General features: G+C 37.7%; 1 protein-coding gene across 1 annotated transcript in view; it reads right to left on the reverse strand.

Moving 5' to 3' along the window:
• LOC137299162 (electrogenic aspartate/glutamate antiporter SLC25A13, mitochondrial-like) overlaps positions 1-25,196 on the reverse strand; it is a 38,453-nt gene that overhangs the window by 8,218 nt on the left and 5,039 nt on the right. The window contains exons 3-14 of the mRNA XM_067831714.1: positions 13,043-13,099; positions 11,919-12,061; positions 10,635-10,750; positions 8,381-8,520; positions 7,373-7,519; positions 6,154-6,295; positions 5,587-5,680; positions 4,800-4,884; positions 3,671-3,767; positions 2,862-3,070; positions 1,023-1,103; positions 200-340 (exon numbers count right to left, since the gene is read on the reverse strand). Coding sequence (XP_067687815.1) covers positions 200-340; positions 1,023-1,103; positions 2,862-3,070; positions 3,671-3,767; positions 4,800-4,884; positions 5,587-5,680; positions 6,154-6,295; positions 7,373-7,519; positions 8,381-8,520; positions 10,635-10,750; positions 11,919-12,061; positions 13,043-13,099 — 1,452 coding nt within the window. The remainder of the gene's footprint in view (positions 1-199; positions 341-1,022; positions 1,104-2,861; positions 3,071-3,670; positions 3,768-4,799; positions 4,885-5,586; positions 5,681-6,153; positions 6,296-7,372; positions 7,520-8,380; positions 8,521-10,634; positions 10,751-11,918; positions 12,062-13,042; positions 13,100-25,196) is intronic.

The following is a 25,196-nucleotide window of genomic DNA, read 5'->3' on the forward strand; positions in this document are numbered from 1 at the left end:
ATCATGGCAAGGAACACCAGAAAATAGCTTCAGACATTGTACCCATGAGGGGAATCGAACCAGGGTCCTTGGCATGACAAGCAAATGTTTTAACTACTGTGCTACCATCGCCCAGACCCCTATAGATTAGATCAGTTACAAGATCAAGGAGAGGTGACAAAAGGATTCTCTATAACTTATCTCCCCAACTCTAACTTACCTTGTAGAGGCCAAAGAAGCCTAGATCCTTTACGACACCAATTGCGCCGACCTTTGACCTGCCAACAATTTCCCCAGCTACTTGGAGACGGATTTTGACGATTTCCAAAGGATTTGTGAAAACGACCTGCGATCCACCAGCCTGAAAACAACATTCAGCATATGGTGAGTGAGTGAGTTTTATGCTGCTTTTAGCAATATTCCAGCAATATCACAGCTGGAGACACCAGGAATGGGTTTCACACACATTACCCATGTAGGGAATGGAACCCAGGTTTTTGGCGTGACAAGCCAGCGCTTTCCCCACTAGGCTACCCCACCGCCCCAGAGCATATGGTGAGTGTAGGAACATCCCATAACACTGACAGAGCACTCACTTAATACCCAGTGTTTATACACACATTAAGCATGAAAGCCCTAATCTAGGATGTGACAGGAATACTGAGTGTCAGATATTGAGGGTCAGTACATGAAAAGAAGTATAGGAAAAACACACTTGATGTAAGAATCATTAAACATGAAACATATAACTGTATAACATATCTACAAATCTGTATAACATATCTTCAATTTGCAAACATAATGTAAATGGTTGGTTTGTAATCTGTAAAGTAATGAATCTGGGCCAGACAATCTAAATTTTGTGATATGATGATAGTCTGCCAAGTCACCGAACCTGACCACCCAATCCCTTTAGTCGTCTCTTACGACAAGTATGGGTTGCTGACAATAAAATTCTAATCTGGATCTTTGAGTCTGTAATGTAAACAATAAATGGAAGCAGGAAAGGTCAGTCCATGTTGAGAAACATCAAGGCTACTTACACATCCTCCTGCTACCATCTCAGCCCACAGCTCAATGCTGCCGTCGGCCTTTGTCAGCTTGTCTCGCACCAAGTCATTCACCTACAATAAACAAAGAATGTGAGTGAGTGAGTGAGTGAGTGAGTGAGCGAGCGAGCGAGCTAGCAAGTATTGCCTGATGTCACACAGTGGCGGATACAGCTTTTTGAGAAATGGGGATGCATACTCTTGAGAAAGTGTGGGGAGGGGATTTGATGCACACCCCTGCATCCTCCTCTCTGTCAGCTACTTACACTCAGATTGTGGATGCACTGTTAGGAGGTAGTGATTTACTTTGTGCAACAGTGTTTTAAAAATTATACACTGATTGTGATAGTTTTATTGAACTTGGTCTTCATGACAGTATGTGTGGTATTTGTCTCCAGCTTGACTGTCCCAAGCTGGACCTGGGCTTGACAGTGGGAGAATAGGCTCTTCCTTTGTTCCCAACTCAGAGGATAAGCTATTCCTTGGTCATTTCTTGGTCAGTTTTATATTGTCTACTTTAACATCAACACATTTTAAATTCGTCTACCGCATACCACCTCACAGAAAGGCACCTTAAACAAATGATGCGACTTTCTGTCGGATGTCTGATTTCTCCTTTTTCGTCCACTCTGTTGAAGGTTAGTTACCTTAATTATAACACATGTCATCTAGGCTGTAACATTTGTTACGCATAACACATAAGCATTTGTGCCTGCTGAGCAGCCATCTTTGTTGGCCATGTTGTATTCTTGATGGTACATATAATGTTTATGCCATTTGAAATTCCATATTATTTTGATAACTGTTTATTGTATATATTTGTAAGGAAATCATGGCACAGAAAATGTTGTGTTGGTAAAGTATTTATATTAATTATCCAGATTGGTTTTCATAGTCACTAAGGTAGAAGATGCTCACTATCACCTGAGCACAATATAATTCGTAAGTATCCTATCTGGTAAGACAGAAAGACTTCCGCCTGTATCCCCCTAAATTCTAACATTGAGAATAACGTTCTCGGAGTGTCGTATTTATAAGTTGGATATGTGTTTCAGTATGTTAAGATATAATTAAAGTAACATGTTAAAACTCATCCTTATGAGATGAGGAATACACAGTCAGGTGATATGATTTAAGTGAAACTTGAGGGGATACCAGCTGAAGTCTTTCAACCAAAAGTAAGAACAATGTATAAATCTACATCAAAACATTGTTAAATGTCATAAATGGTTGTAAACCATAAACTTGGTGAGTCAAAAATGCAACAACAAACTTCTAAAATGCCAATCAAACAACTGATTAGACTTGTTTGTTTGTTGTCTAATGTTGTACTCAGCAATATTCCATCTGTATTGAGATGGTCAGTAAGTAACTGAGTCTGGACTAGACAATCCACTGATTAACAGCATAAGCAATGATCTACAAATGTCTCAACCAAGTCAGCATGTCTGACCACCTGTTAGTAACAACTTAAGACTGCAGATAACTGCAGACCAACCCAGGGCCTTAATATTCGATGCTCTCTTAGCACTAGGACAGTAGTAAAGTCCATACATTAAAATTTAAGTATGAAGATCTTAGTACAAAAAGAGCTTAAAAAATCTATGCCCGAAACTTCAGGGGTATTATTACCCATGATAAGCCATACTGTCTATGAGGCGCTAGACTGTTATAGTAATATGCCTTATCCCACAAAGTACCCATTTCCTGCTGGGTTAAAAAAGACCAAGATCACGCTGGTTGCAATTAATCTATGAGTAACTACTACTTCAAAATTACTTTGATCACTAGAAACTGGTAAATCTGATATTATAAATGGTGTTTCAAACTCACTGTAAGTTTGATGGCCTTCTCTGGAGCCACACCCACAAGCTGAGGTGCAAGACCTCTGTAGAGACCCAGTATACCTTCGTGCCGGATGACCTTCTTGGCACAGTCGAAGCTGTTCTTGTACATCAGTTCACCCACAAAAGTCCCTGACCTTTGATTCTGCATCCTGGTCTTAACCAGATCAATGGGGTAAACAGCAGTAGCTCCCGTAGCTGCAAGGACAGACAGTGAGTGAGTTAGTGAGTGAGTTTGGTGTTGTGCTGTGTTCAACAACGCCTCGCCTTGCACGCGCTACCCATGCCCTGAATGTCCGCCGCCACTAAAAAAAGACTGTAATATTTATAATATATTCACTACATCTTACTTTTTGGTCATACACAAGATGCATGAAATGACTGGTATCTGCATAATCACCTAATGTAGGCTGTTGACAAAATCGAAGACATTGGTTGCATTGCTTTATGAGATATCATCTTAACCTAAGTTTGAAAAGTGAACAAAGTTTTGTGGTCACACTGGAAATAAGATCAAGGTCATCAAAATCAACTGATGTCTGTGTTATGCCAGAATGTAGGCTGTCACTAAATTTGAAGACATTGCGTACAACAGTGGGACATCAGGGTAACAAAAGCTTAAAAAGGGGTGACCTTGAAGATAAGGTAATCCCCCAATGTAGATTGTCACTAAATTCGAAGACCATGGGTACAAGAGTCATAAGATATTGTGTTAACAAGAATCCGGAAGTATTTAGAGATGGACATACAGACACTGTTAAATATACAGTTCCCCGTTACGCAACAAGCCAGTCTCACCTCCAGCAATGGCTCCCAGGAAGAACCTGTAGGCACTTTCCAGCACTGCTGATGTCACTGTTCTTGTAGCTGTACCTTGCTCCTGCCGCAGTTTTTGCTGAAGATAAAGGACCATAGCACTGTAGTTCACCTCACAACATTCTAGAATGTCAACAAAGATGACCTCTTTACAAAAGGTGCTGTCAACATAAATATTCAAACACTTTCTGCATAAATTAAAGACAATGAAATATAAACTTCTATTCTATTCTATTCTTCATATTCTATAAATATGCCCAAAATGTTATAAAAATATACATATTAAAGTATCATTCTGGAAACTTCAGATAAGATATTAACTGAGCCAGATTCTGAACATCGATAAAAAGTTGTAGATAGAGCATCAGGTAAAAAAAGCTGTCTTACTGCTAGGTGAAACTACCACCAATACTTTATCAAAGTCAGTCTTTACTAGTAATGTTTGAATGATCAAAAATAATAAAAAATCAATCAAACGAAGGGTTCAAAATAATTATTGATTGTAAAAAACATATTTTTGATTGATCAACAGCATAAGGCTATGCACATTGTAAACTTTTAACCACTTTTATTGTTGAAATACAATTCCAGTGTCTTTGCTGAATGCATGCATTTAATTAGTTATATAAAAAAATCCATTAATTACAAAGAAAACAGAGGGGAAAAACCTTCAAAATTGTTAATCACATTAGAAATGTATATATTTCGATTATCAATTCTTTTTTAACTCCTGGACAGAGTACATTTGCAGATAATGAAAAAAAGAGAAAGAAATAGTAAAGAAATGAAAAAAAATACACTAAACCAGAAAAACAAACGAAAAAACCCTCATACTCATCCACACACATTCATACCAACTGATGCTTCTGACATGTTAGATACTGCAGAAGAAAAATATCAGCAAAGGTTTTGAGGATCAAGTTATTACTAGTACCTATACATACGTACATACCTACCTACCTATATACTTACATACATATCGATCATAACTGATAATCATTCACCAAGTCCTCCGATAATCGATAGTGGATTTGGTTTTATTGGTTGTGATTTGCCACAGAACCTACTCAGGGTTGATAGTTACAGCTATGACTGCTGGGTGACACCATACCTCTGCTATCTGCATCTGGATGGAAAAAGGACTCTCCACGCCCGTCATTGGGTTTAATATTTCCAGGTCAGACAGTTTCACCTTCCTATGGAACAGATGATTCAGAACAGACTAACTTGTGGTTTTTGAGAAAGAAGGAAAGAAGTCATGAAAAGAGTTTCAAGTTGGGACAGTGGTAAGGATGGACGCCTTTAAGGTTCAATCACTCCATGGTATCACAGTTACATTCTTAATGATTAGTATAGTGGGTGATTTCAAACACCATCTTATACATGAGACAATTTCGGAATTCCTCAATGTAAGTTCACAAAGATTGACATTAATATTCAGTTACATCCCTCATGTGCTCGTAGCTGGACATCTTAACATTGCCATTCTATAAAAAATGAAACAAACATGGATGTACATGAACATGAGTTCAATCTTGCAGCAAAATTCTTTGCCACCTACTTTCCACTGTCAATGCTCTTTGCCTTTGTGCATACTAACTAATTTCGGCATGCTTGTGCTGGCCATGTGCATAATCTATAGGACAGTCGCTGAAGTCAGGTACATCATCACAGAAACCTTCGTAGACCCATATACCACTGTTTTCCAAAACTGATTCAGGTCTTCAACTGACTAGCATGGGGACTGTCCTTATCAACCATGGTTACAGATCTGGGCCTAGATTTTCGAAGCTCTCTTTGAGAGAGATTTTTAAAAATCTAGGCCCACTACACTACATACACTACAAAGCCTTCAGAACAACAAGCATGTTTAACCTATACAGCAGATTACGACATACCCTGTTTGATGATGAAGACCAACAAGCTGGAACAGAATGTCCAACTCTAGAGGAGTGATCTGGGCAAAGTCTTGTGCTTGGTACATCAACTCCTCTGAAACAAGAAACCTGTATTATTACCCTGTTCTATCTATACAGTGCTGTCTGGTGGATGATTTTGTCAAAACATAAACCAAATTTTATTTTCAATCCCCAAATAATACGAGCAATGATTCCTGCCTCCAAGGATTGTCATCAAACAAGTCACAGGACATCAGGCCCCGATTTCGAGTTGCACTCCAGAAACGAAACCCATCCCCACGTTTGAGACTTCAGTCCTTTGGAGCCTTCTTAGTTACCTTCTGGACATCCACTATGTCCCCCTCCATTAAATACCAATTATATCCCATAAAAATTATGCCTTTCAGGCAAGGGATATTTTAAATCTGCAGACTATCCAAATTTTTGCTTGTCACAGGCATAAGGCCTTGAAGCACACTGCACTGTGTGGAAATGACCATATACACTATATTTTCAGTGCATTGTAACAACAAGCTCGCCACTGGGGATACATTAATCTGGAGCTACCTTTGGTGATTTCCTTGTTGGGGTCGCGGCGTGTGGCTGCCAGGTAGATCCTCTTGACCAACTCCAGGTTGTTGAGCAGTGAAATGAAGGCGTTGAAATATGCATAGCTGATCTGCCGTTGTTTATCCCCCTGAAGCGCCACCTGTACACAAACATAATCCGGCATTAGTAAGTGAAGGGCCACCTGTACACAAATATAATCGCAGCATTATTGAGTGGAGTGCCATCTATACACAGATATAATCTCTATATCTACGCACAGCATATTTAGTCATATTTCAGCAATATATCAACAGGGGACACCAGAAATGAGCTTCACACATTCTACCCATGTGGGAAACTGAACTCAAGTCCTCGAAATGATGACCCCACAGCCTCCAAATTATTTTGATATAGCTGTAACATTAATTTCATTAGTAACAGAGCTCAAAGCAAGAAACTTCATTTACACATTTTCTCAAAATACCTACCACACTGAAATGTATAATCATGTCTACCTTATCAGTGAACAATAAAGCCTAGCACTTCCTACAAAGAGAAGTGGTTGGTGTTTTTGTTTAACGCCGCACAAAGTAGTATTACAACTATATGGCAACGGTCTATAATTAATCTTATCAGTTCCAGACAATCCAGTGGTCATCAGCAGGACCATCGACCTACACAACAGGAGTACAATGACATGTGTCGACAAAATCAGCAAGCCTGACCTGACCTTTTAGCATGGGTCACTGAAGACCAATTCTAACCTGGATCTAAACAGGTCTACTAAGAGGAGTGGTATCATTTACTATTTTCTTTATCAATATCTAAATAGATACTTTGTGACATGATTTTATTGAGCTACTTTATATCATGACTTCAGAGTAGTATTTAATAGAGGTGAGACGATACATAAAATTAAAAATATGATACATATCGCCATAGCTTGGAACAATAAGTTATGATTCGATGCATATCAGGATATGCTATCTTTAGTTAATTTCTTTAGAAACGTATATATTGACATCAAGTAACAGTGTAAATTTTGGACATAACCGTCAGTTCCTAGTGACACTTAACAATTTTGAGGTCAATGATACGTATCACGATACCAAAAAAGTATCAAGACATTTATCGTCTGATAAAGTATCATGATTATCAATACTACGATATATCATCACACCTCTAGTATTTAAGTCCCAATATTGTGGAGCCAACGGTCATATTCTGCTGTACTCACAGGAACGATGTTGTCCCTGACGAAGGGTGTGAGCAGGTAACTCTTCAAAGAAACCATCACTTGCTCAAAATCCTTGGCAGAAATGAAACCACTGTTGTTCTTGTCGAACTTGCGGAAAGCCTGCCAGGCATGCTCATCATGGAAGTCCTGAAACAATCCGAGTGGAATATGTCAGTGCTGTCAACTTGGGAACACTCTCTATTTACACTTGTACAGTGAGTGACTTTGTTTACACTGCTTTCAGCAATATTCCATTAATATCACCAGAAATGGGCTTCACACATCGTACCCTTGTGGGCACTCAATCCCGGGTCTTCGGTGTGATGAGTGAACGCCTTAACTATTTGGCTACCCCACAGCCCCCCTCTCCACAACATGAACATATATATGTACATACAGATACACACATGAAGCCATTGCACTCGGAACCTCTTCTCCTGGAACTTTCACGAGGTGACGACAATAAAGTGAATGGATACAAATGAGGGAACACCAGGGGTTAAAAAATCCCATCGCCCAACGCCTGGGACAAGTCAGTTTTCATTTCAGGTCATCAAATAACGGTATCTTTTCCGTGGACAACTAGATAATTTCCACTTATGGTTTCAAACTGCAAATGAACGTTTATTTTATTTCATATCTGCTCATAATGTAGCTATTACGTTTTGCATTAATAGTAATTTTGAGCTATCGTTCTTTGAAATTGATCACTCTGCGATAAATAGTCCAGTAAACATTAACATCAAAGATTGTGTCCTAAAATCAGGGCAAGTAGAAAATTAGTCAGGACAAGTTACTTTCTTGAAGTCACTTGCCCTGTGGCAAGTCACTATAAAAACAAATCTGAATCCCTGAAAACATGAAAGTACAAGTGTTCCCTCATTATTTTCCAGGTTTCTTAATAAGGTATGTACTGCACTTTGAGTGAAATCCTGGAAATAAAGAAACACTTTTTCTTTCATATGTTTCCTTGCTTATTTCTACAAGTAAATATATAAAGTAACTCACGTGAATAAGTTGTGTGAACTCGGCGTATGATACCTTCCTGGTTTTGGTACTGCCAAAGTGCAGCTTGATAAAGTCACTGTTGAAGTTGAAAGGGATATCCCGGTGAAGGGTGGTGTGCTTGATGATGTCTTCGAACTCATCTGGAAGTGAAACCCATGGCTTTTACATGTTGTCATGGTGTTCATGCCTCAGTGAGCAATGAGCAGTAGTTATTTACATTTTCCGCAATGTCTGTTTCAGCGGAATGTAATGATGCTTCAAAAGCTTCATAAACTTAAAGGTTGAAGGCAATGTACAAGAAAAGAAGTGAGTGAGTAAGTATGGTTTTGAGCTGCTTTTAGCAATATTGCAGAAATATCACAGCGGGGGATACAAAAAACGGCCCCCCTTAAGGAACTGAAGGAATTACGACAAATTTGAAGGAATTGCATCTCAAATGTAAACAAATGCAGCCCACTTGCGAAACAATTGCAACAATATCGGTAGTTTAACGGTAATAACATAAACATAACGCCCATATTGGAAGCAATGTTGGCAATACTTGAAACATGTTTGGTCATCTTCGGAGATTTCTCAGCTCTGTTTAGTGAATTGTCGGTCCCGTCCTGAAACTCACACATCAAAACATGGTTTCACTACAAGGAGCACCCATCTCAGTGAGTTCTGATTTTAGTTTCTACTGTTTTCATTTTTATAATTATCCACCTTTGACCATCCACATTGAAGGCGTTTAGGTGTGAGGCGTTGTTGGAGCTATAGATTATTTCTTTAGGAAAATATTGCACTGCAAAAGAGCGTCGTAAGTCACACCCATGGAGGTTGTTTATGTCTGAATTAGTGAATATCGATTGCCTCTGACTTATGATGGTCTTTTGCAGTGATACAGTACGGGCTTTGTGTGTATGTTATTACCGCTAAATTACCGATATCGCTGCAATTGTTTCGCGAGAGGGCTGCGTTTGTTTACATTTGAGATGCAATTCCTTCAAATTTGCCGTAATTCCTTCCGTTACTTAGGAGGGCCTGAGAAATGGGCTTCACACACTGCACCTATGCGGAGAATCAAATCCGCGTCTTTGGCATGACGAGTGAACGCTTTAACCACTAGGCTACCCTGCCAAACCCCTAGAAAAGAAGACAAACTGAAACAACCTCAAAGGTCTCATGTCAAACCACAGCTCATACATTATGGTCACTGCTGCCTTGAGCTGCTTGTAGTGAGTGAGTTTAGTCTTATGCCATATTCAGCAGTATTCCAGCTAAATCTAAATGGTGTCAGTCTGTAAATAATCGAGTCTGGACCAAACAGTCCAGTGATCAACAGCACGAACCTCATTCAAAGCAAATGGAATACAACATGACCATGACCATGACAACCAAGCCAGCGAGCCTGACCACCCAATCCCGCTACATGTCTCTTACAACAAGTATCAGTTAGTGAAGAAGACCAATTCACACCCAGCTCTTCATGGGCTGATGTTGCCAACAGAAATGACTGTCTCAGGGGTAAGTAAGGGGAGCTTTAAAAAGTGCAGGGTCAGAGTTAAATCCCCTGGCTGCACTACAGCCCAAAACATTAAGAAGTGGTACTTGTTAAACAATATGCATCACATTCAGTTCTAAAAGGATACAAAAGTCAGTTCACAAGTCGCAATACATGTAAAGGCCAGCCATGTTAAATGCAGTATGGTAATTCAGCTACCTACCACCTTGACACCAAATATGTCCTATGCACACATGCACTAGTGTTGGGAGTTGCTTAAATTGTCATAATTGATGACTGCTTTGTTACAACCAGTCAATCATTGAAAATAATTGGTTAGAAGCATTCAAATAACTGTCTTGTTTATGCTTGTTTATGAGCAATACAAAGAAAAGACACACACACTTCTTTAGAGTTTTCTTTAGCAAATTACACACAATGCCTTTGCAAATTTGACATCTTCACAGAATGACTAGTATGCTTACAACATAAATTTCCTGGATTCTTTAAGATAAATTCAATATAATTTGGAACAGTGCTTGTGTAATGTAAAAGACACAACCAAGCTTGTGAAAATACTGTGAAAGCAAAGAAATGTCCCAAAACTGTTTGAGTTCGATCATTAGAAAACATGATCAATTGCTTGGTTGTTTCGTCACTGCAACCAATGCAACTAATCTTTGATTATTGAAATTCATTGGATCAGCATTAGCAAGCACTCACGCCCGCATAGTGACAGTCATTAAGTGCCCTATAATTGATATCACTTACCACATGTTATGTAACCATTCCCGTTCCGGTCGAAAATCTGGAAAGCCAGGGCATACATGGCATCGGGAAGACACAGTAGGGCCTCGAACGCTTGGAACTCCGTGAACGAAATAAGCCTGCCATCAGGAAACACATAATTACATTATCACATGGGTATCATCACACCAGACAGAGGCAGCACATAATATGCAGCCTATTTGAGGGATATTATGCCTGACCTTGACCTTGAAACATAACAATTCGAAAATACCTACGAAGTCACATACATTCATTGACTACTTCAAGGATGCTTGCCCAAGAAGTACATAAAGAATGTCACAATTATAAGTGTTGTTTATTCCTGTTGTAAGTATGTGTTAAGATGGCAGTCTATCGCTTTGCTGTGACTGAAATATAACACTCACAATCATTCAGGGTGCAACATAGATTCATAGAAAATCACTTAAGTTTCGATTTTCGATGACAATTATCAATATATTGATTAGATATTTGAATACCTATTTAAATTATTTCCACACTGCCAAACATAATTTTGACTCAAAAGTTTCAAGCACTGAAATCAGCGAAACGTGACCAGTTGACACGGGGCTCATTATCGATTGAGAATTGTTATTAGAAGACATCGCCAAGTTGACAATGGATTTCACACTAAAAAAGACGTTAAATGAAATGAGAGTTAAATGAAATCTGACATTTTTACTTGTATGAAGAAACGAATGAAATGATCGAATCGAGGGTCCAATACTGCAAATCGAATAATGGAATCGATGTCAGTGTGAAATTGTGGCAGCACTGACAATCATGCAAAAGTCATATTGGTCTGTTTGAATCACATGGTTCGCTCAACTACACTGGTACTTCGGGGCTTCTGCTTGGCTTGTTCTTTTTCAAAACTTTGGGTCATCAGTGTCAAAAGGTGGATCATGTTTTTATGTCTCTTTTAGCAATATTCCATTAATATCACAGCTGGGTACACCAAAAATGGGCTTCACACATTGTACCTGTATGGGGAATCAAACCCGGGTCTCCATAATGACAAGTAAACGCTTTAACCACAGGGCTACCTGACAGCTACGTCACAAGAGATTTTCCCAGAATATGATGTATGAATCTTGATACATTTCATGTCTACAAGTACAGTATACATGGTGTATATTTCAGAAATTCTGCAGCTGTGATTTTCTGAAGCCTTGAAATATTCTGTTAACATAGGTCTGCTTGAAACTACCAGTATTTTGTGTGGATTTTTTCTGCATATGTACATGCTGACAACATAGTGCCCACCCATCACGAGAAGTGTCAACGCTGCTGGCCAACAACTGAAGTGTGTAGTCATTGTAGTCTTTGGAGTCAAGCACTTGGAGATAGTGATGGATGAGGTCAGAGTAGGTCAAAAACTTCTCAGAGTCTACCTCCTTCGTTGCATACTGAAACAGAGAGAGGTGATACATTGTAGTGTTATCAACGACATAAACAGCGACAGGTCAAAATGACTTCTTTGAGTGGCATTCATAGAAGTATGGAACTTGAATACCGTAACTGACAAATTTATGGATAACATATTCTTTTAAATTTTTAATTGTACAGTCAATGGTACAAGTTTCTGTGATGAAACATTGCAGTTACAAAATATAAATTCAGAAATTCATCAGGTCAAAGTGACTCTTGGTGCCACTGTACAAACCAATCTTAGCATTAAGGTGAGGTCAAAGCGACTCTTGGTGCCACTGTAAAACTGATAATAGCATAACCCCCAAACCTTCACTTTGGCTTGAGATAGTCTTACAGGAATGGAAATAACTATGAAATTGCTTATATACTCTGGTACAGTGTCACATGTAAAATAATTTGCCCTGACGATTGTTCCACTACACCGGCCGATTTTCTTGTCCACTTTTTAAAGAAACAATATACTTAACATGGGAAAGTCAACTGGACATGTCTACAGCATGATACAATTTTGCTTGCCATACAGAAAAAAAACACTGGACTGGGAAGACAGGCAATGGGTTATTTCCACACCTGTCTCAACAGAAAGGCTGTACAACAGCACCTTGGTCACAAATGGTTTTCATATTGGTGATGATAACTATACTGATATGTTTGAAAGGCATTTAGAAGTTGTAAGAACATCAATGCATGAAACTTTTTATTAAAAACAACTTCTTTAATTCTGTGTCACAGCAGTTCAGAGCTAATTCTTTATCCTTGTGTAACACTTGAAGAAGTGGTCAATGTATTTATGCACTGAGGATGTGTAATGACGTAAACATTGGATGACATCAGATAGAACACATGAGAACAAATGATTTCACACACTGCCTGCCAGTCCGTTTACACTTTAATTTAAAGAGGGGTGATTTGACCGAAAGATATGGCAACGTGAAAGAAATAATATAATTTCTCACCTTCAAGAATATTTCCTTGAGTTCCTCTGGCTTCGCTCGACTCTTAAAGATGTCATCCTGTAAGGTGCAAAGAATGTTTATGTTCTTGGCACACAACAATACACATACACTCTGACAAACATACAGTGTAAGAGTGACAAATATTTCAGACAAACAAGAAGAGATATTAGGTCCTAATGTAAGTAATTCAAAAGATTCAAAGTTTTGATTGTTGTTCAACATGGCACTCAAGAATACTAAAACCATTTGATAGCATAATCATGTGCAAACCACACAATCCAGTACTCAGTATTGTGAACACAGATGTACACAGGCGAGAACAATGGACTTACGGCCTCAAGTTTCACACCAAAGTAAATATATATAATCACTTTCAAACATGACACACTACACTACTAGTCATGCATATTCACACTACTTTCTATGACACTCTATTGATTATAGCAAAGATACTATTTTCTTGACAACCACTCCCAAAGACCACTAAAAGTAACAAAGAAAACAGACTTCATCAAATTGTTTTGGATGGCATGTAACTCTCATTGTACTTGCCACAACTGCCAACCTTTCTTCACATTTCATATCATTTGAAGATTTGAGTAACAGAAAGACGATATTTATCCCAAATTAACAGGTTTTAACCTGCCAATGTAATATTCTTAATTACCTGACAATACAAGATGCAACACAGAATGCATTTCGTCTGTCAACACAGAATATTCCGGGACATCAAGGTCCATAAGACAATAGTGTGCCCCATGAAAATAGGGAATCATATGCTCTGATGTCCTATCAGTTACATAACATATTCATTACAGGTTTTATAAATAACATGACATACTGGTTAAAATTGGAAAAGGTTAATATATATGCTCAAAATATACAAATTGGATTTTTGAATTCCTCCACCACTCTGTAAAACTCATCAGCCTTTTCTTTGAGAAGCATATTAGAAGTTGAGATGTACAATACCCAACAAAAATTATGGATAACAACTACTTCTATCATGCGAGATTGACATTGTGAAACATTCTTGTCCCTACTGGACAATTATACAGTAATGTGTATTGCAGTGTCACAAAATATAGAAAGATTAAGTTGTTATCTGTAACTGACAAAGCTTGCTCAAAATCATTGTCAACAGGAATCTCCATTAATGAGCACTTAAATTTTAAGTGATGCAGTTCTATAATATGTCTGTAAGGCAAAAGGGATATTTCAGCCTACAATCCTGAGTCCTTGCGAGTGGAATGTATGGAGCTCAAATATCCACTTTAATTCAAGAGATCTTCTTTTTTTGGTGGTTGTCTCTGAGTCCGGATTGTCTTTGAGTTGGGTAATGATTTGAAATTCCAGATCATTTCACCTAAACATTTCAGTCATTTCATGAAACAACTAAGAAGCCATTTTGCATCATTTTGTGTAACAACAATCAGTATACTTCAGTCATTCCATGGCATTTCACTTCATAATTTAAAGGTCACATGCTATGCAAAACACAACTTTGCAGATTCTGTTAGTGTTACCCTTTTGTATTGACTTAGATATTGTATAGAGTAACAATGACCAAAAATACTAAATCAACTTATAAACCTGTAAAATAACGTGATGAAAAAAACCTGGCGAAATCAGTTCAAACAGTTTACTTATTTCACTCCAGCGTTGCTGGGGGAAAAAGTGGTTTCAAAAGCTGTGCCCCTAGCGTATGCGCAGTGACTAGGTTTCCATGGCAAGTGAAGAAAGGATTATCGCTGCTTCAACATGAGATGTCTCTTGTGATTACAAGAATCATGGGTCTGCAGAAATAAAATTACATTACCCGTCACATATTTGCAGATTTCATGAAAGTGCAGCAATAGAAATACTTATTTCACTGCTAAAAATTGCTCAGTTTGAAAACTGAAATGTTTTAAAACGTTGATTATGACAAGCAGTCTCTGTCAAAGACAAAACTCAACGTTTGTTTATTGACACCTATGTGGCTTTCTGAATTTCTGCTAATGAAACTATGCAATACACAAATTCAGTCACTGACCACATGCAGCTTGAACTTAACAATAACACCTATAAGGTTATACACCATAAACAAAATACATTGATTTACAGCTCGTGAACCAGAGTTCTGTCACTATCACATTTATGTATTTACACTGTTAGGCAGGTGTGATACTTGTACACGTCACATGTTATCATGTCTGTGGGTTGCATTACTAACTGTATCCATTAACTTGGATGACTGCATCAAACGGCAACTGGTGCAAACTCATATTGTAAGTTTCAAGTTCTGCTTTGTACTTCGATGATTTGATTGAATGGAAGTGCAGAGAGCACATATTTACAAACCCAACATCTCTCTATACATTCTTTATTGATAACAGCTTCTTCTAGTGTATATGATGTAATGTTTCGGTATGGATTCTTATATCGGTGTCACTCTTTGCAGTGTTCACGATTGTGTTTCAAGTAACAGGACACTGGGTCCTGTAAGTTCAGACGTTTGTCTGACCCACTGAAAATTCACAGGACCCACAGAATGAAGTTGAAAAAACATCACAGATTTAACATTTCTTATAATTGGCATTTAAATTATTAACATAATATGATGACAAGCATAAGATTTCTCAACAGCAAACAAGTGTCACACGCCACAAGTAACAACTTTACACAAAGACAGTGTTCGATATTCAGTCAGACACTGGGGCTGGCGGGTTGGTGATTTTTATCTGACCACTGGCGAATCTACCAGATTTGTCAGAGGGTCAGACGCTATTAGTGAACTCTGCTCTTTGTGCCTTTGAAGCATTTAAACCTGTTTGTTTGACACTTGCTGTGTCTAGAGCAGTCACACCTCACAAACCCTGCATACAGACAAAATGAAATTTAATGAAATGACTGAAGTATGTTGATTGTTGTTACACCAAATGATGCAAAATGGCTGACCCTGAGGGTCACTGTATGAAATAACTGAAATTTTTAGCCATTTCATGAAATGACTGATTTCACAATCTGACAGTAATAAATATACATGTACTGGTATAAATGAAGCTGGTGATATAATATGCATGGGTATGTAGTTGACCTTGCTTAGCAACAGCAGGAATGGAGCCATGATGACTAGTGTAAAGGTGATGTAAAACCAGGCTTAATGTTGCACCTTCGACAATGTGCATGTATGTGTTATGTGTAGTTACTTGTACTAGCCCAGACGCAAGCTACCAAATGACTGTTAAGAATGTTTAGACACTTTATACCAACCAAGAGGGACCAGTCCTTATTGGGCCCATTTAGAGTTCGTATATTTCAGGACCAAAATTTAAGGCTTTCCTGGGCAAAATTAAGGCCAGTGAGACAAAGCAATTACATAAGTAGGTGAGTGAGTGAGTTTACTTTTACGCTGCACACAGCAATATTATTCCAGTCTGTAAATAATCAAGTCTGGACCAGACAATCCAGTGATCACCCACATGAGCTTTAATCCGAGCAACTGGGAACCGATGAACTGTGTTAACCAAGCCAGCAAGCCTGACCACCCGATCCCGTTAGTCGCCTCTTACAACAAGCAGATGGGTTGCTGAAAGCCTATTCTACCCTGGACCTTATACAAGTAATCCTAATGACAATAGTAACAAACACAACTTCCAAACAAACACTTTCATAGACTCCCAAGACAGTGTCCCGTAAATTGCTAAATGTATCAATTTATAAACGTAGTTAATAAATACAAGGCAAGATGTTCACGACTAGCCTATACCCAAACATCATCGCTCTCGGCTAGTGTAAGTTCGGTTCCTAAAATTATATATCATTTTGATGCAACTGCTGCCTGTCCAGTTTACATGCCTACAATGTCTGAGGACTGCAGATGTGGTGTTGAATGGGTTAGCAGACACAATCTTCACTTCAAGCTTTAACTTGAAATTCAGGGATTTTTCAAGGCTTCTAAGTATTTTTTAGGCTTTTTAAAGCAAAAATAGATTTTCCAGGCTTTTTAAGGCTAAGTGCCCAAATTCCTGGCTTTTCAAGATCATACAAACCCTGCCATTAATGCAGAGTGCTTGGGAATAGTACCACATCTTATGTCGTAACCAGGGATCCATCATGCAAACTTTCGCTCTCCATGAAGGTGCTCTCAGTCCCACACCACAGAGGCGGTTCATTAGCGTAAATACCCTGTACTGATAATCATACCTGCAGGCGATTATAGCTACATAATTGTTGGTATTCAATGTTAAAGTATGAGAGTTTGTGAAAGATGGACCATGAGAAACAGGGCCATGCATGCCCTCTCAAAGTAACTCGTACAGGTAACCATGGTAATATCACTCAAAAATTAGAATTTAGAGTCGCAAATCTCTGTAGCTCACCTTACTAAACAATTCAGTTTGGTACCAATATCCATCTAATGAGGAAATGATTACATATTCCTGCAAAGAGAGTGCAATATTGTTTTGGACAAGTATGTTGAATATGTAAGAAAGCTATTAATGTAGAGATGTGGACAGTGCGTACTGAATTTTTAATATATATTTATTTTTCAAATAGAGTCAAATCTCAATGGGTCAAATGCCGACCTCTCGAATATTATGCATAACTCCAAGCACCTGGCGGTCCCGACCATTTTATCTACTATCATTGACATACATAAGTCACAAATACATTGGTAAGTCGAATTTATTACTTGGTCTCCGGCGATTCGACCCATCAGAATTTCACTGTACAATATAATTTGCTGTGTCTGAAACAAGACAGGATGTCACCATCATCAGATAAAATCTCCATGCCCAATTCTGCTTCATCAGTGAGGATGAACATGAGAAGATATTTCAGGGTGAGTCAAAAAGTGGATGAAATCATAATTACAGGCATCTAACATAACACTTAATTTGCCATCTGATGACTTGAGAGAGAACACAGCTGTACAAGTAAATGCAGGGATAAACCTACGATGAATTTCTGGGGCATTTCCGCATGAAACTATGAACTGCCCCTGACGGAAATTTGTGTTGCATCTTGTGGACACAAAATATTTGAAAATGCTGCATCAAAAAAGTGTAAGTACAACGCAGTAAATACTGTTATCCATTGCTGCAATCGTACAAATGACTATAAATGAACCAGTTTTAATTCACAGGCAATATTATCTTTGGCTGGCTGTTGTAGTTCAGCCAATGAAAGCATGTGTTTCTAAAATTCTTTCATTTGGTAACTTCCGTTTTTGTTTCTTTTTCAAGATCGTGAATGATCATGTCTCAGAAAAAGAGCATTTCAGAGCTTAATGAATTAGTTTTTAAACATACAAATTAACTAAATACATTTACCTGAAAAGTTCAAACACCCAATGTAAAAGGACCCATCTAAATTCAACCCAGTGGTGCACCTGGACCCATCTATCAAGCAATGGTGAACTCCCAAATTTAACAACATTGGGGCCTTGACCCACCCAAAAATGTCCTTGGTTTATCCCTGTAGGTGTGATGATGGTCTAGTCTACCTCAACTTGCATCGCTACATTTTCCTCCATCAAAATACAACAGTGCAGAACAGGTTTTGCGAGGTCGATATGTATTGCTAGCAGTATTTCGCACAATTAAATTATCATGCTGTTCGTGAAAATTACTGAATCATGAAAAATAGTTCTCTATATTGCATGAGATGACCGAAATACTAATGATTGTTTGGCCAAATTTCAATGCACTGGGTTTTTTTAAAAATGAGCTGTTTATTGTGTTCTGAATATAGTGGCAGGCTCGTTTCACTTCACGAAATTCTGTGACGATTTTTTTTCCCAACTTTCAGTCATGCAGAGCTGTGGATTGATTTGGTTTGATGTTTAACGCTGCACTAAGTAAGATTCTAGCACCATGGCAGCAGGCTGTAAATAACCAGACAATGCAGTCATCAACAGCATGAGCATTGTTCTAAAACTGGGAATCAATTAGATGTGTCAACAAAGTTAGTGAGCCTGAAAATCCTATTGCTCACAGTGGTAGGCATTTCTTCTTACATAAATATCACAACTGGGATACAATGACCTGTGTCAACAAAGTCAGCAAGCCTATGTACCAGATCCCAGTAGTTACCTCTTACAACACGCATCAGTTACTAAAGACAAAGTACAACCCTGATACAATCTTTGAAACATAATGTCGCAAAAATAAATATGTTTGAAGCTATTCTTGATCAAAATAATAATACATAAAATTTAACAGTGGTGCTATTTGATATCAAATGTGTACTGGATGGTGAACACTTATCGCCAAAAGATTAGTATCACACGTACCCAGTTAAACTCAATTACAATTCCAGTATTTTCTCCCCAAATGTATTTGACAACAATAAAGGACAGGAAAAGAAAATTGTTCACTGCAAGTTATATTACACAAAAATTAAAGATAAAGTTATATACTTCATAAATACTGCTAAATATAAAATCTGACATAACACGATCAACTGCAGAAAGAGTGGTTTAAGAAACCATCACGCAATTCTGTGTTGTTTTCATGCTTCACACTGGGGGTTGACAAATGGCTGACGAAACAACCTGTGCGAGTGAGTGAGTGAGTCGAGTCTTACGTCAACAATCCAGTGATCAACAACATAAGCATCAATCTCTGCAATTCGAAAACATCTGTCAACAAAGTCAGTGAGTTTGACCAGCCGATCCCATTAGTCATCTCTTATGACAAGCACAGTTGCCTTTCATAGCAAGCATGGGTTGGTGAAGGTCTGTTCTACCTCGGACCTTCATGAGTGGAACAGAACCTGACGAGCTGGGGGTCATCTCACCTGGCTGTGCTGAGTTGTACCTGAATGTATGGTAGTGCTGTTTCAACAGCCATTTGTCACAACTGTTAAGTACAGATGTTTCATGAACATGTGTCCTTATCCCAGTTCTGAGATGATTAAATCATTCATCGTTCACATCTGAACCCAAACAGACTAAATCCATAAGTGAGTGAGTGAGTGAGTTGAGTTTTACGCCGCACTCAGCAATATTCCAGCTATATGGTGGCGGTCTGTAAATAATCGAGTCTGGACCAGACAATCCAGTGATCAACAACATGAGCATCGATCTGCGCAATTGGGAACCAATGACATGTGTCCACGAAGTCAGCGAGCCTGACCACCCGATCCCGTTAGTCGCCTCTTACGACAAGCTGAGTCGCCTTCTATGGCAAGCATGACTAAATCCATAAACAAATATATCAATAATATAATCATTTGAACATACACTCCGGAGGACCACAACTCAGGACCAAGTCTGATTCAAGAGACAACACATCATCCCTGAGGCATGAAAATAATACACATCACCCTCCCAGGCTCTGTTCAGGCCGAAATACACTTACCTCCATACTTGACCACATTTTGAAGATTAACAACCAAAACCCAGCTGTGGCATTAGACTTGATGTTTATAACCGACAGTGATGCACTTTGAAGAGCTCATACTAACAGCAGGTGCAGACAGGTAATACATGCAATATACATAGCTCGCACTGTATGCATATTGTATGAGGGCATAGGTGAGTTTAGTTTTATGCCACTTTTAGTAATATTCTTGCAATACCACGCAGGGTACCCCAGAAATGAGTTTCACATTGCACTCATATGGGAAATCGAACCAAAATGACAAGTAAATGCTTTCATAACCAGGCTACACACCCATCCCCAGTTTCAGCGTGAAGCCAAATTACAGATTACTAGCATAAGTTTGCACAACTGCAATGTTGGGACTAGTCGTACGCCAAGTTGCACTCCCTTTCACTTGATCATTGACTGAGTGAGTGAGGATGCTTTCTACCTCTTTCAAAAAACTGGCTACCAAAGACCTATTCTGAAATCATGTTTGGTATTTCTCCTGCGAGTTTCTAGGACTTCAGTCCTGCCAACGACGCACATGTGCCTCTGTTCACAAGGTATGCCAACCTGTAAGCGTTGCAAATAGTAGTTTAAAATTTAAATTAGCAGTTTGACCATAAAATTAGCAGTCAAATAAATTCACGGATGATAATGATCAGAAGTGAAGCATTAAATTCATATACCCCCCAAAAGCAGTTTTGAAATTATCAGTATTACATTTCTTCTTTATGTCTCTTTTTGGTAAATATGTGTTCCATCGACAAAAATATGTTTTTGTCTACATATCCAAATTCTATTGAATTTCCTTCAAATTTTGTTGAATTTCTAAGGCAATCGTATTGGTGTATCCTGAGACTAAAATTTGTAGCGACTATGATATGAGGTTGGCATCCATGTTCACCCAACACAAAATGGGTACCCAGTGAGATAAGTCATTTGACTATTGACATTCAACCACCTCACAAGCAGCCTGTGTTGTCATGGTAATTACTATCATGTGCTCAGAGAGCAACTTGTCAGAAGGATACTAGAGCTAGATAATGTTTCACATTTGCTGGCAAAAGTGGGGGTCTAGTTAATTGAAATATTCCAAGATTGGTCACAATGACTAAATGACCAAGCAATGAATCGTGTTTTTTCATAATCAATCACAAACGAACACTGGTTTGAATTAACATTTTTCACCAGGTTGGTTTTGTCTGTTACACTGCATAAGCACTACAGGTTCCTTCCAAGACTGATTGAATTTGTCTATCGGAAATTTACGTTCCTAGCGTACTAAACACCCTTTAAGATGTGAAATTTGCAAATGCATTTTGAGCAATTTGAAAAAAAGAAAAAAACACCAAAAAAACCTGAAAGGACTACGTTTTTTTCTATCTATTTTATGCATTAACAAAGATTATCATGAGAATTTGATAAATGATGCTAAGCAATAGTTGTCAATGACTCATTTGTAATGAACCAATCATCTATTGTGAGATATTAACCAATTCGAAATGCCAGCTGGCAGTATATAAATGAATTATTATTATTATAAGTCTCCACAATGACTCATTGGTCCATTCGAGATCAGAGTGCATACATAAAGTGGATATGCATATATATGTATGACATACATATGTCACAGTGATATTCAGATAATTAGATGAGTGAGTGAGTTTGTGTTTAGTTTCACTCAGCAATATTCCAGCAATATGACGGAGGTCTGTAAATGATCAAGTTTTGACCTAACAATCCAGTGATCAACAGCATGAGGATCAATCTGAGCAATTGGGAACCAATTACATGTGAGACGGAACACCCAATCCCGTTAGTGCTCTCTTACAACAAGCATAGTCACCTTTGGTGGCAAGCATGGGTTGCTGAAGGCCTATCCTATCCCTGATTTTCACAGGTTCACAGATAATCTGGACTTCAATGAATGACCTTCAGAGACAGTGATACATGCACTTCACTATTGCAAGTTATACCACTGATAATAATGTATATGTCATAGAAATATGGACACATGATATAAACAATGATATATTTACCATGTTTCACAATAATGCTTTCCTTTATTGAACGAATGCAGCTGTTGCCAAGGATGTACTTGATCAGCATAATACAGGTTAAATGTTACCAAACATCCAGGAATGATTTGCAAGCATAACACTGGCTTCGAATAATTTATATCTGTTGATTGTTTCCATGGTAAGCTTTATTTTTGTTACAACTCTAATACATCTTTGCTGTGTGTATGAAAATGTAGATGACAGGCATAGTAAGTATTTTCTGATGATGAACGTATCTGACGTTATCAGTTGAACATTATCAGTTGAAAGTGAAACAGTTGATAAGTGTTCATTATTTTTTATTTGGAACCGATAATTGTGTCAAATAATTCATAATCAGAAAATAAGTACTTTCTATGCTTACCGCCTTCATTCTCATACACAAAGCAATTCTAATAAAGGTTGTAACATTCAGCAATTAGAGCTCTCCAATACACTTTGACATGTACTACGAAAATGGCATTTTTAAGTGAATATTGTTAAAACTTGTCATTACAAACACTTACAACATGTAACTGGTTTATTACAGACCACCAGACTCATGCTCTATTTGGAGTCTGAGGCATGTAAATGGGGACAAATAATATTTTATAGAGAGTATATCATACATGTTCCACACAAGCTGTTCTACATAGTGAACACGTGTCTTACAAAATTTCATCACAGATTACATAAAATCACCAGGCTCGTACTGTACATGGGGTATCTGACGTGTAATTTTAGAAACATCATATGCAGCAGAAAGCATTCCATACATGCTCCAGTTCAGCTCTATACATACTCAGCATGACAAGATGAAACTGAAAAACCTTAACATAATCTAGCTACTGTGCAAACCTGTAACCTGTAACGATAATGAGCTGAAGGTGCTTGACTCAACTTAGTCAGGGTTAAATATCAACCAAGCCTAATGTCCCTGAGCTAATTATTCACAACAAAACCTAATCACTGCTAATGTACCAGTCAAATATTTTCGTTGCAACAAACATTTTATTTCATAAAATTAAACCATCATAATAAAATTTGGCACTGCATTTTTTCCTTTAGACTAAAAACCAATGGATTTCCAAAGTATTATCTGAGCAAGTTTCCAAGTTCAAATCTTTAAATTCCATTAATTCTTAAAAAGATTTACAATGTCATGATCACATTTTGCACAAACCCTCTCATCTGGACAAAAAAGGTGGTCCCTAGTTTGAGAACAATCTAATCAATAGTTTTAAGTTAATGGTGGACCAAATACGTTATTAAAAAGACGAATGAATGGAAATTCTTGATATAACTATATACCCCTGAACTTCTTATGTTGGAAACATCCTGCTAACCTGGATAACTTAAAGGCACAAGGTCACACATTTTCAACAATATTTTGAACCATATTTCATATATTGGGCATATGAACTCACTTTAGCTTCCTGTTAATGCAATAAAAGACTTATTATCCCTTAGAGGTTGCCTGAAATTGATAATTGACATTTCAAGGTGAACAGTTTCCAAACAGAGAACACATGCCAAATATGGAATGCAAACAATTGTTTAAATAGCAAATTGTTGCAGGTGGTGTTGTCAGTGTTAGGTTTCAGATCATATGTTGTGTACAGAACATTTATAAGGGGCACTCAAAGGGACATAACTCCATGGGGTTTGCTTGACATAATATTTGGGCAGTAGCAGGTGTGAAATCTGATGCAACATTCCATTCATTCATTTGAACTTTTTAACATGACATAGTACTCTAAATACATAAATATTTTTTTTTAAATAAATTATATGGTAATCCTTCCCTTAGGGCTGATACTTGGTATTGAGAGAAATGCATTATGTATTTTGAGAAAACCATGTGCCTTTAAGTTTTAGACAAATCAAATTCCTTGAATATTCTTGATAGGTGTACAAGAAAAGGCAAATTGAGATAAGCCACGTGCACATATAACACAAGAAACTAAACACATATACACATGACTTTAGGTAAACCACTCATTAGATAGACTTACATTATTCTTCATCACCCATAAGAAGCAGCCAAACAGACAATAGAAATAACATTAAAATAATGATCATTAAGTTAAATGTATACTGTCCTGTTTTACATATTACTCAACACCCTATTTTCCACACACCCACAGATCAAAATGATAAAATACAAAACAACATTCACTTTACATGTCGAACTCAATGTATTTATACAAATAAAAGTATTATTTCATAAGTTATTGATTAAAAAAATAAAGACAAACAAATTGTTACCATGACAACCATAAAAATAGACACAAATTAACCCCATTATATCTTTTGTCTTAATATTTTCACACTCTGAATTTCTGCACACTCTGACCAAAAACACATGGAAACAAAAACATTTTTTGGAATTTCAAACATTCTATAGAATTTTTCAAATAGAAATAGTTGATTTGTTGTAACTGAAGACATGAAGAACTGCGGGAATATTGCTGAGCATGACATTAAACAAACTAACTTTGACCTCCCAAAGGATACGAACTGTACATCATAGGAACTGGATTTATCATACAGTCAAAATATTGACTTAAATAGCATACCCCATAATTTCTGAAATAGTATCCTGGATGTTTGATTGGCATTTGGGGAGATGCTGCTTGATGAAAATAAAGGACTTTCTGGATTTCATCTTCTTTTATTCATTGATACAATGTTTCAGGGCCTGTTCTGGCTCCATTTTCAGACGAAACTAAAACAGTTAACTGTGACCATGACATC

The sequence above is a fragment of the Haliotis asinina genome, chromosome 10 (assembly GCF_037392515.1).
Source record: "Haliotis asinina isolate JCU_RB_2024 chromosome 10, JCU_Hal_asi_v2, whole genome shotgun sequence".
NCBI lineage: Eukaryota > Metazoa > Mollusca > Gastropoda > Lepetellida > Haliotidae > Haliotis > Haliotis asinina.